This window comes from Sardina pilchardus, chromosome 24 (assembly GCF_963854185.1).
Source record: "Sardina pilchardus chromosome 24, fSarPil1.1, whole genome shotgun sequence".
NCBI classification, from domain to species: Eukaryota; Metazoa; Chordata; class Actinopteri; order Clupeiformes; family Clupeidae; genus Sardina; species Sardina pilchardus.
Window position 1 is genome coordinate 14,656,804 of NC_085017.1, and position 14,408 is coordinate 14,671,211.

General features: G+C 47.2%; 1 protein-coding gene across 1 annotated transcript in view; it reads right to left on the reverse strand.

Annotated features, from left to right (window-relative positions):
• Positions 1–1,307: 1,307 nt before the first annotated feature.
• The window catches only part of csmd3b (CUB and Sushi multiple domains 3b), a 407,622-nt gene continuing 394,521 nt past the window's right edge, over positions 1,308–14,408 (reverse strand). The window contains exons 64-70 of the mRNA XM_062530145.1: positions 8,556–8,735; positions 6,838–6,903; positions 6,140–6,298; positions 4,609–4,721; positions 3,958–4,045; positions 3,559–3,694; positions 1,308–3,420 (exon numbers count right to left, since the gene is read on the reverse strand). Coding sequence (XP_062386129.1) covers positions 3,261–3,420; positions 3,559–3,694; positions 3,958–4,045; positions 4,609–4,721; positions 6,140–6,298; positions 6,838–6,903; positions 8,556–8,735 — 902 coding nt within the window. The 3' untranslated portion in view covers positions 1,308–3,260. The remainder of the gene's footprint in view (positions 3,421–3,558; positions 3,695–3,957; positions 4,046–4,608; positions 4,722–6,139; positions 6,299–6,837; positions 6,904–8,555; positions 8,736–14,408) is intronic.

Genomic DNA, 14,408 nt, shown 5'->3' on the forward strand with positions numbered 1-14,408 from the left:
ATAATGTATGATCCGAGGTTCCAAGGCTGAGTCAATCCTTTCCTTAACATATATCAATAACCTTGGCCTGCAGGAAGGCTGCATGACACTAGTGTATTGTGACAAGTCTAAATACTCCAGCATGAGCAGATGATTGCATAGAAAACCAATAGCATCGTCGGTAACTGTCAGATCCCGTCTACCTTTTCATCTCACTGATGTCTGTGTTCCGTCTCCTCCGGGCATCTTCTTGCACGCTATACGCAACCTGTTCCACTACTCCAGTCGACTGCTCAACCCACTCCGCCGTGTCAGTAACTTACAGAAGTGGTAATGTCAAGGTCAGGGTACTGGATTTTGTTTGAGCTCGGAGCAAATAAACTGAAAGGATGTATACACTTTGTACTTTTGTGAGTAAAAAGTTAAGGTAAATACTCTGGAAATACAAAACATCCATCAATTTCAAAACAGTAAATAATAATAAAAAAACAGGTATATACAACTGTGCAACTTACCACACAATAGGGACAGGAAACAGTGGTGGCAATAGTCAATGTCACAGCAACAGTTTCATATTTTCTTTTCATTTATATAAAACACAACAAAAATTACAAAGGGGAGCCACACATTACAAAAGCAATTAGCCTTTTTTAATCTTACATTGCATTGAAAATTTACATAATAGATTCATACATTTTACAAATAATTTGTTCATAAAAATATATTTCTTTACAAAAAACTTTTTTTGTTCCATTTTTATATATTTTTTATATATACTTATTTTTCTGAATGCATTAACATCGGAGGAGTACCCAGCTGTATGGCAAAGAGTAGTCTGCTTGAAAGAGTCCATTCCTAGAACTGTATGGGTATTTTTTTCTTTTTATTGCAGTCATTTATAAGTGGCAAAAAAGAGATTGGATGTTGGAGCGACAAATAATAATAAAAAAAAGAGGTGGGGGTGATTCTTGAGGGGGGCTCTGTGATGTGACACAAAGCATTTGAGCCACTAGGTCTCTTGAAGCGACCTGGAAATGAAGTCATTTTCACAATATGAAGCAGTTAGGCCTAAATGAGAAAGCAGCAGACCTGGGACACACATATAGGATATTTTTTCCTTGCCATTTTTTTTTTGGTAGGCACTGTGTAAAAAACAGCCTCTTTTTGAACAAAATGTATTTACCTATTTGAAGAAAAATGAATGTAAAGCGACAAGAGCGAAAGAGCAAAAGAGCAAAAAGCAAATCAGTTGAGGGTGATAATGTGTGTGTGTGTGTGTGTGTGTGTGTGTTGGGGGGGGGGGGGGGGGGGTGCTGTAGGGCAGATTCGATTGTTCTAGGGAAAAAAAAAAAAATCTCAATCACAATCGCAATTACCTTGCTATTCTTCTCTTCGGTGAACTGAATGGGGAAGGGCATGGACACTGAACAAGGACAAGTCAGGATCGTCTCCTAAAGTCTGCAGACGTTCCAGAGCAAGGGGAGTCTTAACCCCTTCCCTCCCTACAAATGTGCCTGTGCATCCCCGCCGTCTGCAGAACATGCGGTGAGTGGAACGTTAAAAGGCACTGTAATGAATCTCACAGCTCGAGGGCCTGAAAACGTGGCGTCAGCCTGCTCCAAGTCCGATGGGGACTCGCCCCCCTAAAGTGACCGTCATTTGGTGCGGGAGATCTGAATGTATGATGGTGCACACCATGACAGCTGTGTAGTCGTTGAGGCCTCCCCAGGAGTAGAAGTCTGCCTGCTAGCTTGAACGAGAAGCGTCCCAGCTTCTTCATTCGAGGCTTGGCTGACAATGGCCAATATACAGAGATGGGGACTGACTGTTCATGCAGACTCAGGTGTGGTCATTACCTATCCGTCTCCCTAGAAACTGTGGAAAGTGGACCCTTGCTGCAGCACGGAGCGTACACCTCTAAACCGTGGAGGGTATGCTTAATGCCATGGCCAAGTTAGACTGACGCAGGATACTGTTTCATCTCCCTTATTTACAGGATAATTATGATCACATTGTTGCCACGGTACATAAGACACATGCATGCGTTATCCATCATTGATGTGTTCTGAGGTTTGTATAAAAGACTAAGATTGAAATGCCAAGTGCATTTTATTTTATACAAATTCTATATAATAATAATAACAATAATAGCGATTAATGATTGAAATTATCAAATTATCTTATCAAATTTTTCCAAAATGTTTAAATATAGCTATTTGAGTGATGGCACACAGAAGCTATACTTTGTATAGCTGAGCACACAGACATTTCTGCAAGTGAGGGATCAGCCCAATGACATGATGCTCACTCTGGCAACATTTTTTTTGCTGCAGACTTCAGGTACAAAATACTGACAGTTGTCCAATGTGTTGTCATGGAGATGCAAGCATTAATATAAATAAATAAAAAGAAATACACAAACACGTCACATCAATAAAAAAAGAAATGGATATGTTTAAAAACACGCTTCAATCACTTCGTTTCTAATTCTTAGGGGTCAAACCAACAAACCACCCACTTGGTCATCCGCACACACAAACACGCCTACGCACTATTAACACTCGTTTAGAAACAACAAAGAACCAGCAGAAGCATTCAAGACTGAAGCGAATGCCCAAAAATGAACCCTTTGCTGAAAGGAAGAGAAAGCAACAGCTGGAAATGAACAATTTATAATGTGTTGCGTTGCGTTCAGTCATGTGAACAGCATATTTTGAACTATTTCTCTCTTTTTTTTCTCTATAAACTCTGTATAGAATCTGTTTCCTTTCCCAGGGCTGGACCCCCACTCGGTAATATATATAGCACAAAAATATAGGTGGTGAATGCTCCTCGTATATATGTAAGAAGATTTACAGATTCTTTTCACTCAAAAAGACCAAGTCAACTGTGAAGAAGCACTCACGGAGTGCGGATAAAATAAGAGGCAGGACTCTCCACGCAAGAATCTTGTGAAGATTTTTCTGAGTTCTGGTCAAGTCAAGTCTTCCAGAACGTGAAGTTGAGAAAAAAAAAAAAAAAAAAAAATCCCAGTGTCCTCCGAGATAGATGCACATGGTCAATCACGGTTCCTGAAGAATGTGCTTTAAATACGAGCGCAGCCGGTCACTCACAACTGACTGCTTGACCCTCTCCCAGTCTTAAGTCACGAAATCTCTCCATGTCTGCGAAAAGCCTTTTGCACCACTGTCGTTATATATTAAAAAAGAGATGCTGCTTGTTTGTTTGTTTGTTTGATTTTGTTGTTGGTTTTTTTTTTTTTTTGCACTGAGCAGACTTCATTATACCATTGTGCAGACCGTGTTGAGGTTGGGGTCGAATCGGACTGCTTTGCCCTCTACGGATTTAGCGTTGGTGTTGTACATGGGATTCTCGAAGGCGGCCTGTCCATTGTTGTTTTCGTGAACTGAGCAGCCCGTGTACTGGGTCTTGGGTGTAGTCCTTGGGGAAACATAAATAAAACACACATATATATATATATATTTGAAGAGAATGCATGAATATAGCAAACAAATGGAATCTCACACAGCAAGATGTGTGTCATAAACACTGCAGCAACGCCTCACTGGAGACACTTACCGCTGTTTGTAGAGATAGAATCCAAAGCCTGCGAATATCAGGGCGAAAAAAGGCACAAGGATTGCTATGGCCACAGAGCTACTGTTTGTACCGAGGGGTGGATGGGACGAGTTATTACTCTCCGACATGTTCAGACCTGCAGCGGAAGATGAGGGCACACAAACAGCCATTCAGTCTGTGTACTCAATTCTTGGGGAAAAACATATTTTTCTTTGACGCATTAGTCAGTCCGGGAGCGCTCGCTCAAATACGTTTTCTGGTTTCTAAGAAATATTCAGCTTGTGTACTGAGGTAGGTACAGAATGTGAGCTCTAAAATGGAGCAGAGCAGAGTTGTGGACTTTGGCTCAGGCTGCAAAATGATTAGAGAGCAAAATCAGAAACAAAGTTGATGCTTTACCTAGTCTTTGCAGTCCGAACTGGCCGTAATCTTTACCCTGTATAAAGCCTTGAAAGACATAGGTGGCACCGTCAGGTTCTGCCGACACCTAGAAAGGAATACAGAGACAGAGAAGGAGAGAGAGAGAGAGAGAGAGAGAGAGAGAGAGAGAGAGAGAGAGAGAGAGAGAGAGAGAGAGAAAGAGAGAGGATCAGATGAAAGCTGCTAGCCTGCTACTCTTTCTGACAGTGATTTAGATAGCTTCAAAGGCACTACGGGGGAATATGAAAAGACTTGAAAGGTCCATGAAAAAGAGTTTGGGGCGAGGAGGATTTTTTTTTTGGTGTGTCCTCATGCGAAAAAAATTGATCTAAAAGCCCAAAGATTATAGATCTCCAACTTAATTGGATGCAATCTGCATGATAAAACAAAACGTTCAGATTTGAGTTTCACTATAGCAGATCAGTGCAAGTAAGTTGAACATTATGATCACAAAGCAGCAACTGAATGGCTACTGGTATGCTTTTACAGGCTATATATATATCTCCAGGATGCCATTGACTCCTCCACGTTGCCATCATCAGGCAAGGGTAGATTTGACTATTTAGACGGAGGCTTCTAGAGTGGATTTCTTTGAATATCCCCGATCACACCCAGTCAGAAAGCACTTACAAAACCGTCCATGGACCACGCCTCCTCTTTGAGCTTGCTCAGCGTGGTGTGAGAGGAGGTTTTCACCTCGTACAGAAGAAGCATCAGACGCGCTTCCTGGCTCTTGTAGACACCTGTGGCAAAAGAGAAAGAGCAAGCAAGAGGGGGGGTAAACTAAGAGCTAATTGGGAAGGATTTCTGTTCTCTTCTCGTTCCTCATCCTTTCTGCACCCTCACTGAGATAGAAAGCACTCCATAAACACTCGTTGACCTCTAAAGCCACAGAGGCCTTACAGATCCTGTCAAATGAGAGTCCAACTGTTCTAGAATGTTCTCCACTGTTTTTAAACGGAGGTGATTTAGCTGATTTAGCGGCCACGCTCTCCTTCTAGATGCACTTAGCAGCATGACATGGCAAAGGATCCGGAGGAGGACGAAGTCTGTGGCTTTTCAGCCGGGTTCCGTATTTGGCGCTCGGGAGAGTGCGTCACCGCCTCCTCAATCACACGTGGCACAGCCTTGGCCCGGCACCATCACTCTGAGATCCCCCCGGCCTGCAGACAGGTCCATCCCTCACGCACGCGCTCACATGGCGCCTTCACTCACCTTTTCATGTAATTATTGGCAACGCTTGGCCAATCCCCAGTCCAATTTTAACGAGGGGGGGCGGGGGGGGGGGGGGGGTAGATTAATTAGGGGGTATAAATCACATGTCATGGGTAAAGACAGAGTGAGGGGTGTGAGTGTGTGTTTGGAAAGGGGTTGAGGGGGGAGGCGTGGGGGGGGGGGGGGCGGGGGGAGGGCAGAGCACGATGATGGAAAATAATGTCAAAAAAATGTCAAACCGCATTAATATTTCATTACGCGGAAGATGGACGGGATGCCTCTGCTGCAGACGAGAGCCCTAGTAATGGGGCTGATTGGGAGGGAAAATAAACATGGCCTGCTTTATACCAACACATCCAGCTCAATGGCTTTTTATGTGCTACCCGTCTTCCTCGAGAACACGAGGGATCCCCAAGAGCGAACGCAGAAGAATCTGTGATGTCTGACAGTCATTAATTACAAGCCGAGTCTTTGTTGCGTGTGCAACTTTGGTCATACACGAACACAACGAAACATCGTGCGCTGCAGAGATTTTAAATTAATGTTCTGAGATAACTCAGCATGAACAAGTTACACATAAAATAATGATAATTAAAACAAAAAGTACACATTTTTCTCTCTTGTAAACTCTTGTCAGGCAAACTGTTCTAGAATGTTCTCCACGGTTTTTAAATGGAGGTGATCTACCACGCCACGCTAGATGTACTTAGCAGCATGACATGGCAAAGGATCCGGAGGAAGAAGTCTATGGCTTTTCAGCCGGGTTCCGGATTTGACACTTGGGAGAATGCGTCACCGCTTCCTCAATTAAATCATATTTTGTTTAATATTTTGTTTTAATAATCAAAACAAAAAGTATAAATTTTTCTTAACTCTGTAAACTCTTGTTCCATAACAGTCTCTGACTCGTACCTTTGTGAGCATCTCCAGCATCCCTGTGACGTACCTGAAAGCAGGAGCTCCATGTTGCTGTTGGTTAACGTGACGTTAACTCTACCCGTGCTCGTGTTAAAGCTTGTGATACTCAAAGTCATTGGCTGCTTCTTGCCCTTGTAGTTATAGGAGCCTTTCCAGATGTAGTTGGGAGCGAAGACATCGTCCGGGACTGGGGGAGGACGAGAGAGGAAGGAGACGGGGAGGGAAGAGGAGGAGGAGTATGAGGAAGATGAGAGGTAAAACAATAGATTATATTTTAATACAAAGAAAGAGAGCACAGATTTGGTACGTTAACTGAGGAGAGGTGAAGTTGAAAACACATCACTTTAGCTAAATGTAAACCTTATGGGACAAGAGCGAGGACGCCAGAGCTCATGATGGAGAGAAGAGGACAGCTGAGGACAGGAGGAGAGAGGAGGGGGTGGAGATGTGAGGCCAGGTCAACCTGCCTCCTCCTGTGAGTGTCAACCCAAGCACTGCCTCCTCCCCCCTCCCCCCTCCTCATCAGCTCCATCCTCTAGAGATGGCTCTCCAAGAGGACATTGAGGACACCGTCCTCTCTTTCTACTGCCCTGAGCTCCAACAGGTGGGCCCAGTGGGACCTCCATATCTCCCCCACTCCACACGCCTCCATCTTGGAGCCGTGTGCGTGGGGGAAAAGGAAGAGCACGTTCAAATCACAGTCAGTCAGTGCAGCGATTAGCTTACCGTTCAGCTTAGGGCTGGGCGTCCCTGGAACCGGTTTCACAGGCTTCTCAGACAGCTTGGATCCAGCTGAAAACACAACAAACGCACGCGCACACACACACACAAGACAAACACAAACAAATCAAAAACGCTGACTCATCCCTTGGTGGATTCACCTTTAAAGTGAACATAAAGGGGGAGCGCTAAACTGAACAGCGCTTGGCGGAGGAGACAGACCCTTTCCAATCAGCGGTGTGTGTGGTGTGTGTGTGGTGCGGCGCTGGCCCACTGTTTGGTGAGTTATCGCAGCGCTCCCAGGCTGGGTGTGGGGGTGGATGACAAGGCCGGTGTGTCAAGCACACTGTCACACACTGAACAAACAAAGGGCCCCCCCGTTTGTCGGGGGTTTGGGCACGTAAACAAAAATGGTTCAGAGCGAGAGAGAGCGAGAGAGAGCGAGAGAGAGAGAGAGAGAGAGAGAGAGAGAGAGGGTGACAGAGACGAATAAAGGAGGAACGAGAGAGAAAGAGAGGGAAATAAAAGAGAGACTCTCCCACACAGCAAGAGCGCAACAAAGCATGCTGTCCCCGGGAGTCTGGACAAGCCCCACATCTGTTGGTGTCTGTGTTAACTACTGGCGGGCCCCGGGCTAACAGCTGTGTGCTTCAGGTGGCCGCGGGGAGAGGAGAGGAGAGGAGAGGAGGTGAGATGAGAGGAGATGAGAGGAGAGGAAGGAGAAGAGGAGAAGAGAGGGGAGAGGAGAGAGGAGGAGAAAAGAGAGGTGAGGAGGGGAGAGGAGAGGATAGAAAAGGAGAGGAGAGAAGAGGAGGTGAGATGAGAGGAGATGAGAGAGGGGAGAGGAGAGAAGAGGAGAGGAGAGGCGAAGAGAGAAGAGGAGAGGCAAGGAGGGGAGAGGATAGGAAATTAGATGAAAGCAAAGGAGAGTAGAGGAGAGACGAGGAAAGAAGAGTAGAGGAGAGACAAGGAGAGGAGAGGAGAGACAAGGAGAGGAGAGGAGAGGAGAGGAGAGGAGAGTTCATTTAAGGGACATGGAAAAGAAGAGGATGAGGCATTGGCAGCTCCAGACAGGCGGCTGCTACTGCTAAGCTACTGCCACTGCTACTGGGCTCTTTCATGCCACTGAACTTTTCTCAGGTACCAGGGACGTTGTCAGGAGTTATGAATGTTTACCTAGATTTTGGATTATAGGCCTTGATTTCCCTGAGTTTAGTCTGAGCTGTGTAGATGTGTGTCATGAGTTTTTCCCTAGATCTGGGGGAGGAGGATTTCAAGGGGTTTAGCTGTCTGTGTCTCAGTATGAGAGTGCATACTTCAGTGTGCATGTGTCTCAATAAGTATGCTTGTGACAACACACATATGAAGTCACACACATATGAATAAAGTACACTACTAGTACAAAAATGTGTTTGTGTGTGTATGCGTATCATGGATTATTGCGTATCATGTATCATTGTGTGTGTGTGTGTGTATGTGTGTGTGTGTGTGTGTGTGTGTGTGTGTGTGTGTCCATGTTGACGCGTACCTCTGCACACTGGCATCTTGGTTTGTGTGTGTATAAGTATCATGGCTATGCATGTGTGCGTGTGTGTGTGTGTGTGTGTGTGTGTGTGTGTCCATGTTGACGCGTACCTCTGCACACTGGCATCTTGGTTTGTGTGTGTATAAGTATCATGGCTATGCATGTGTGTGTGTGTGTGTGTGTCCATGTTGACACGTACCTCTGCACACTGGCATCTTGCCACTCCAGGTTCCGTCGGAGCGGCAGGCGCGGTGCTCGGAGCCTCCGGACAGGAAGAAGCCGGGCTGGCAGGCGTAGATGAGCGTGTAGCCGAACGACGGCAGGTCCATGCCCAACACCGACACGTGCGGAGGACTCTCTGGCTGCTTACACGAGTGGGCTGCAGGGACAGACAGAGCAAAACACCACGTCAGGGAGATGGAGGGAGAGAGGGAGAGAGAGATAGAGAGAGAGGGGGAGAGAGCGAGAGAGTGGTTAAAGGTTAATCAGAGTATTTCACCTTGTTCTCTGATGTTGAGATCAAAGGTATGGAACTTGGGTTTGTCAAAATATGCTCAGATACATGCTGGGGAATCAAATGCCCCTTTTAGCAGATATCTAGCACCCCCTCATGCATATCTGGCGCCCACATGAATAATTAAGTGAACGTATGTAACATGTGGATGGGGCAGTGATCACATTTGGTTTGCGTCAAAGTCTGCATTTGCGTCACAGCCTGTCTTTGTTCAGATTTGCTGAGATTTGGCCAATGCACAAAGGCAAGGTAAAAATGTTTCCATTTCATGTCATATTTGAGAGAGAGACAGAGAGAGGTGTGTGTGTGTGTGTGTGTGTGTTTGTGAGAGAGACAGAGAGAAGGAGATAGAGAGATACATAGAGAGAGGGGAGAAGTACAGAGGGAGAGAGAGAATCAATAAAAAGAAAGAGTTTGCAGTTCATCTTCTCTTTGCATCAAGTGTTTTCGTTCCTTCACCGTCTCTCTGTTCCTGTTAGCGTCTGCACTTGAGTTCGCACTGAATTGTAAACGCCATCAAAGTGGTGATGCCAGCGAGGGACTATTTGTATTGTGATTCAGAAGACAGTGTGAACGGAGGAGTGTGTGAAAACCGCCAGAGAGAAAGTCAGAGAGCGAGCGAGAGAAGAAAAGACGCACTGCATCACCCCCCCACGACACAGCGCAGTCGTCAGTCTGAGCGCCTGGGCTAGTGGTGACAGACAGGAGCGGAGAACAGAGGAGAAAAGAGGAGAAAAGAGGAGGAGAGGAGTTAAAGGGAGGATAGAGGTGACAGCCAGTAGAGGAGAGGAGAAAAGAGGAGAGTGAGAGAGAAGAGGAGAGAAGTTTAAGTGGAGTTAGGCTCCCTGTCTCTACTCCTCACAGATCCCTCAGCCCAGCAGAGTGTCATGAGGTGAACCCTTGACATGAGGCTGAGACCCCTCACTGTTAACAACTTTTGGAGCTAAGAGGCAGATAGATAGATAAACAGTGGAAATGAATGGACATGGGCAGAGATGGACCGAGAGAGACAGGCAGCTCAGGTGAGCCTCTTTAGCTGAAGCCAGCTGAAGGGGTTTTTTTGTCAGAGAGGCAGGGGAACAGGACACTGACCACTGTTGGCACGATGCTCATCCAACAAAACTTACATCTCCGTCCACCCTCCCCCCCCCCATCCCCCCATCCCCTCGTCCACCCTCAGGATCCTACGGGAGATCAAGCGGCCGCAGATGCTCAGTCACCCAGCCCCCCCCCCCCCCCCCCCCCTCCTGGATGGCTGGCCGGCGCCTGGCGGACCTGAGCTGATTGGATCAAACAGCCCCGGCTGAGCGTGCTCGTTTTGTGGGGGCCAGAGTGGCCGGCGTCCAGCCCTTTCATCTCCGCCCCGCTTTGATACGGCGCTTTATTGATGAGACAGAAACATTAGCGGTCAGGGCTGAGGGTGGGGGTGGGGGAGGGGAGGGGAGTCGAGGGGAGCCTTTTGTGATGGAGAGGCCACCTCGGGTCAGTGGGAGGCTGCCCAGGGTTGAGCGCGCTGCAAACACGTCCACCACCCCCAGAAACGAGGACGCAAAAACTGACAGTTCCAGGTAATTTTTACGGGGCAGACGATCGCCCTGCCATTATTCTAACACCAGTGTGGGTGATTAGAGAAAAACAAAACAGTTTATTTTGCGAGGGAAAAAAAGGCTAGCAAAAATAACACAATTAAATGGGTTAATTAGCCCCATAATCACATAGGCTATTCGCAGACACATGATTGGCCTGCAGGAAAGCTCATTGTCGCAGCATCGCTGCCGTTTGGTTCCAAGCACTGAAACAGCAATCAGCACAACAGTGACACTAGCAGTTGCAGCAGTGACATATGAGGCCAAAATGTAATTATGTTTGGAAATGCTTGGAGTGAACGCCAATCTGTCTTTGGCAATTGGGAAGCAGCTGTGTTAGGAGGGAGAAGAAAGTTTGCCCAGGCTGCTTCGTTCCGCCTCTGACTTTGCTCTGGGTGTGACACTCACTCTGGGTGTGTATGAGCGCAGCTTTGTTTCTGTGTGTGTGTGTGTGTGTGTGTGTGTGTGTGTGTGTGTGTGTGTGTATACGGTACATGTATTTCTGAATGAGTGTGTGATTGCCTGTGTATTCATAAGTGTATTTGAGTGTGTGTCTGTGTGTGTGTGTGTGTATGTGTGTGTGTGTGTGTGTGTGTGTGTGTGTGTGTGTGTGTGTGTGTGTGTGTGAGTGTATGTACTGTATGGAGTGACACAAAGCAACTGTGTGTGTGTGTCTGTTTGTGTGTGTCAGTATATACTGTATAAGGGAGTGTGTGTATTGCCTGTGTATGAGAGAGGGACTGAAAGAGTGAGTGAGTTGGCTTGTGTGTGTGTGTCTGTATGTATGGAGTGACACAATACAACTCTGTGTGTGTGCCTGTTTGTGTGGGTCAGTATATTGAATAAGGGAGTGTGTGTGTGTGCTTGTGTATGAGAGAGTGAGAGAGTGAGTGAGTTGGTGTGTGTGTGTGTGTGTGTGTGTGTGCATGTGTATGCATGTGTGTGTGTGTGTGTGTGTGTGTGTGTGAACACAGTTGTCAGTATGTGTATGTAGGTGTGTGTGTGCATGTGTATGCATGTGTGTGTGTGTGTGTGTGTGTGTGTGTGTGTGTGAAAACACGGTTGTCAGTATGTGTATGTAAGTGTGTGTGTGTGTGTGTGTGTGTGTGTGTGTAAGGGATTGCGCAATAAAGAAGCAGCAGGGGTAGGGACTCTGCAGTAGATTAAGAGAACACACACACACACACACACACACACACACACACACACACACACACACACACACACACACACACACACACACACACACACACACACACACACACACACACACACACACACACACACACACACACACACACACACACACACACACACACACACACACACACACACACACACACACACACACAGCAGCTCCCTGCTCCCTGCTGATAGGCGGCCACATTTGAAATCCTTGGAGCGGACTCCTGCTGAAGTTTGGGTCAAGGGGCCGCCTTTGCCTTTTGTGAGCGTGTGTATTTTCCCTCCCTCTTCCCCTCCACGGCACACACACACACACACACTCCTCGCGAGGCCCCCCTGGCGGACGGCTGGGACTTGGGCGCGGTGGATAAAGGAACAATAAAGTAATGTGCGGGAGGAAGTGGCCGCTAATAGCTGCCCGCGCGCTAGGTGTGGCCCTCAGCACAGACACAGTTCACAGCGCAGAGAGACGCGGGGGAGGGAGGGGGGGGCACATTTGATTTAAATATGCCAGTGTCAGTGAGTGTTTGCACAGAGCTCTCCCTCTCTCTCTGTGTGTGTGTGTGTGTGTGTGTGTGTGTGTGTGGGTGTGTGTGTGTGTGTGTGTGTTAGTGGACTAGAGAGAAGTGGAGTGGAGTAAAGCAGACCGGCTGTGGAGTTGGAGATAAGTCTGTGTTCAGGGCAGCAGTGGGCCAACGAAACAGAGGAGAGAGAGAGAGAGAGAGAGAGAGAGAGAGAGAGAGAGAGAGAGAGAGTGAGAGAGAGAGGAGAGAGAGAGAGAAAGAGAGAGCTGGAGTGTGAGAGAGAGAGAGAGAGAGGGGGGGGGGAGAAAGATGGACAAATACAGACAGATTGGGTAAAAGGGAAAAAAAAGATGGGAGGAACAGAGAGGAACAAAGGGAGCGAGAAACTGCCCCCTCTCCCTCCCTCCCTCCCCTCTTATCCTCCTTTCAGTCGGAATCCGAGTGGCACCTGGAGGGAGTGAGCCGCCGCACGGTGCAGTGCATGCTGGGAAAGACCTTTCATCACATGCTGTCCCCCAGCGAGCGTCTAACGCGACTCCTTTCCCACCTAATTCTCGCTAGCGCGCTCCGCACCTGCTGTGCGGGGAGGGAGAGAGAGAATCAAAAGGAGTGGAGGGGCGGCTGCCGAGGGGGGGGGGGGGGGGGGTGAAATAAAGGGACAAGAGAAAAGAAAATGATCATCTCTCACTATCCCAATAATATGAATCAATTTTCAAAGCGGCAGGTTATTAAATATGCCTTTCCATCGGCACAGTGTGTAGTTCATCAGTTAAAATAATGAGGCCCTTTGGTTCTTTGTCAGGCTGCAGACATCTTTGAGTGCGGAAATCAGCAAGATTCATAGAATATCTCCCTGCTACCTAGGAAACCACTCACACGGCTCTTTTTTTTCCCCAGTAAGTGCAGACCTACCATGAAGAATTAATGGAAGGACGACTTGAATTATGGGCAAACAGTGACAATGCCGAGGGTGGGCGGGGAGATGAACTTCTGACACGCGGGCATCTATTACGTGTAACACACACACACACACACACACACACACACACACACACACACACACACGCCCCCCCCTGAATCCTCCCTCCAGCCCACCCCCCACCCGCCCCATCCCACCCCCACCATCATGTCCCCCACCTCTGTTGCCTTGCCTTGAGTTCAAAAAGTTTCCGTTGCAGTTCTCAACTCAAACTCATCATTGGGAATATGCTGCGGCTAGCCTCGCTCAGTCAGTTTTATAGGACTTTTATGGCGCCCAGTCTGGACAGGCCGGAGTCCGGTGGAGACGACGGTGAACCGTGCGCCCCACAAGCACACAGAGCCAAAACTAGCCTGTTAGGAGATCAGTGCAGTGGATTGCTAGCTCTTGGCTGCGAATTAGTGAGAGACGGCAGTTACTTAACAGTATGCTAATTTCAGAGGCTACAATACAGATCAAAACACATTGGTTTGGTTATGACTGCTGTAACTACTGCAGCAGACCTAGATGTAATTGCACAGTCTGTTAATGGACTACATTAAGTCTCCACAATTAATAACATGGGTTATTGAACTATGTAAAAAGAAAAACACACACATCTTCCTCTTATCATATTTTCCCATTTGACGAACCGATTATGTAACCACAACAGCATGCCATTTCATCGACCCATTCAAATGGACACAAATTCACACACCAGTCAATTCTATTTGGTTGTCATGGGAACTCAAGGATGGAGTGTGGCGATGTCACCTCTTTGGGGCTCTGACATTAGAAGCCGCGTCTCCCGACACAGTAGATCAGCTTCCTGCTTAGCGCCGCTTTCCTAATATGGGTCAATTAGCGCTCATGGGAATCGTCCCGGAATTCAGCTGATAAATCAAGTGATGAAATTTGTTTACAAGTCCACCCCCGCCCCCGTTTGCAGACCTTCTTGATGAGAAATCATGGTCTGCCTAACATGAGAGACTCAAAACACTCCCGATGAATTAGGGATGTATTTCACATACATTTCTAGTCTCTGTGCGAAGTCCCTAGCTATACGCTAATTCCATTAGCGGTCTAAAGAACATACACAGAGAATGGATGATGGGGTGATGACCCAGTTGTTAGAGAGAAAACAAGCCTTCGCAGCGGGACTCCTGAAATGATCTTTTAGTATGGAGAGGGCTGGCCTAGTAGCCTATACAGAATTCCCATTCAGAATGTGAAATGTGCATGGAGGCCCAATTTATAATTCAAAGCCTAGAAATGAAAGAGGGAT